General features: G+C 38.8%; 1 protein-coding gene across 4 annotated transcripts in view; it reads right to left on the minus strand.

Moving 5' to 3' along the window:
* Positions 1 to 2783, minus strand: part of FOXP1 (forkhead box P1) — a 606527-nt gene that overhangs the window by 15246 nt on the left and 588498 nt on the right. For 3 of the 4 annotated variants that reach the window (XM_007447657.1, XM_007447660.1, XM_007447658.1), the window contains 3 exons: positions 2502 to 2703; positions 2318 to 2397; positions 1608 to 1709 (listed from right to left, as the gene is read on the minus strand). In XM_007447657.1, the coding sequence (XP_007447719.1) occupies positions 1608 to 1709; positions 2318 to 2397; positions 2502 to 2703 (384 nt within the window). The remainder of the gene's footprint in view (positions 1 to 1607; positions 1710 to 2317; positions 2398 to 2501; positions 2704 to 2783) is intronic. The other variant, XM_007447659.1, reaches the window with a different exon arrangement.

Below are 2783 nucleotides of genomic sequence, written 5' to 3' on the forward strand. Positions count from 1 at the left end.
TGACTTTACCTGGGCATTTTATCTTCTGTCTAAGGTGACAGTACAAATAAGGACACGTGGAGAAAATTTTACGTATTTATGAGTCATTAAATACTTCATTTAGGACTGTTTATATGAAGGGCACTTTCCCCTGCAGTTTCCGAAAACGAAAAAGTTAAGTCTGAAGGTCTGAGCTTAAATATCCCACTCGTAACACGGGTAATTATTTTAAAACTTGATCATTTGCTATTTATAAAAGGCAATCTGAAGAAAATGTCTGCTTCACGCTTCAACTTCCGAAATGCTGAAAAGCATTCACAGCTGAAGACTGTTTTCTATTTTACATCTCAAGGCAGGCTGAGGAAGAGAAGGGAAGGTTTTTGAACCTAGGTTCCCTTCAGGGCCCATGTGTCTTAATGGAAATAGAAAAGCTACTTTGGGCCATAAGAGATAATTCACAGCTCCGTAAGGTTGATGAATTAATTCTTGGGTTATATGCTTTCAAAACGCTATTTTATGATGAATGTAGTAGAGGAAATGCGTTTTCTGTTTTTGCTGTTGTTTTTCTCCCGTATAAATTACGAACGGAGCAAGGAAGACCTGTATGTCCAGCAAAGCATGTTTTCCTTGCATCCTATAATAAATCCCTATCCTGTTTCTAATAATGACGTGTAAAATATCCAAACATATATGCATTTTAAATATTTCTAAATTTTTTGGAATTCAGGGATTACAAGAATTCTAGATAGCCGTAAAGGTGCGAAGAAAAAAAAATATGACTCTCAGATTGTATCTGCTGCCCCTTTTTCTAAAGCAAAACTATTAAAAACCAAGAAATTTAAAGTGGGAAAATCCAAAAACTGGTGAGGGCTTAACCGAACACAATGGAATCACTACTATCAGAACCTACGAACCAACTGCTGAACTGGGACTGAGGTATGTCATGTGACCCCAAAGCCTTGCTGGGGGCCTCCCAGGTGGAGCTATGGAATCTGACCCGTTTTACAGCAAATGCTATTACAGTCAAGTCACGTATTTCAGAATTTACTTTTCTTCCCCAGAGTGCCTGTGAATATCTGATGGACAGTCTCTCGACTTAAAAAAACAGACAAACAAACAAACAATCCCTTAATATGGGTTCTCCTGTAATAACTCCAATATACCTTGCTAGTACTTGGAGTGCATAGGTTAAGGAGCTTATGGCCAACCAATGAAAGTTAAGTGTATCTGATCAAGTGTATCTGATCATTTCTCCAGGTTCCTGATGGTTAAAACAAACAAACAAACAAACAAACAAAAACAACAGACGTTATCTACGCATTCTCTGCAAATACTGGTGGTGGCTAAAGACCGAAAACCACGAGGTCTGTGTACACAAGACAACTTCCTACACATTCCAACCAGAGAGAGATGATTTTACTCGTTATGCCAACATAATGGGAGTCTTCCATCCCAGCATTTTAACCCCAGTGGAATGACTTTCTCAATCCAGTATGCCTACAAATTAGACTCTTTGAATGTAGCAAAACAATATGTACGTAACTTACAACACCTGCATCTTAGCGACAACAAACTCTCTCCTGTAAATGCCAAGACCCAAGACTCAACAGGCCTGCAAGAAAGCTTACCTTCCATGTGGCAGCATTACGCCGGAAGTAAGCAAACATTCGTGTGAACCAGTTATAGATTTCATTTAGTGTTAGCTGCTTTTCTGGAGATTCGAGAATGGCCTGTGAAGCAAAAGCAACAGAGAAAGATAATTTATGACCAAATCAACAGAACCGTCATTGTACAGTTTCTTGAAAACATAAAATAATCGGGATGCTGAGCTAAATCCTAAGGAAGGCTGCACGAAATGCTCTAAGATTGATTAATGGCTGTATTTACCAGTTCAATAGCAAAATTCAAAACGGAATTATCTAATTGTTTTGAGTTTTTATTTCTGTTTCCGTACAGAAATATTAATTTATTAGTCATTCATAAAGCAGAATCAAAGAGAAATGCAAAACATTTCACTAGCTGATTAAAGCTCAGTAATTATTTAGAGCTCAGATTAATTCTAGGGATCAGAGATTACTGTAGCTTGTGATAATTGACTTGCCATCTTTAAACAGGCTCATTTTCACTGTTGTGTGAAATGAATTTCCTAATAATCACATCGTATTGTAATACTTAATCAAAAGCAATTATGTTATACATTGCAGATTTAAAAAACCTTATAGAACAGGTTTTAGCGTGCTTGCATGCTAAACGGTTTTAAATCTACTGCATCAATATAATACATCCAGATACACCTATACCTTCTGATATAACTTCTCATACCGCGTTATTTACTTACCTGCCTAATTAAAGATGCATATGTAAATGGTGGTCTAACTTCTGCGTTCTTATAAAATTCTTGGTTCTGCGCGATATCTGCTAAATAAGAATCATTGTCCTATTAATTATCACTTTTTACAAAGAGGCTGGTCGACAAGCATTGCTGATCACAGTTTTCCCCGAGGCAGAAATGGAGCGTCTACCTGAAGAGATGGGCACGTTGTATTTGTCTGAGTACCGCCTGCGGATGGGTCCCACCGTGTGCATGCTGGTGGTGGTGATGACGGAGGGGCCTTGGGTGACGGGAGTGATGGGGGCAGTGGGGGTCGTAGGAGTATGAGGTAAGCTCTGTGGAGAAGCCTCTGATGCAGACTTGGAGAGTGTGACACTTGATACCAGATTCAGCTGTGAGGAAAGGAACAGTTCTTAGAAGACCTTCAGGAAACAACAGAGCAACCAAGAAAGCATCTGCAATGCAGCAGGAA

The sequence above is a fragment of the Lipotes vexillifer genome, unplaced genomic scaffold (assembly GCF_000442215.2).
Source record: "Lipotes vexillifer unplaced genomic scaffold, Lipotes_vexillifer_v1.1 scaffold1008, whole genome shotgun sequence".
Taxonomy (NCBI): Eukaryota; Metazoa; Chordata; class Mammalia; order Artiodactyla; family Lipotidae; genus Lipotes; species Lipotes vexillifer.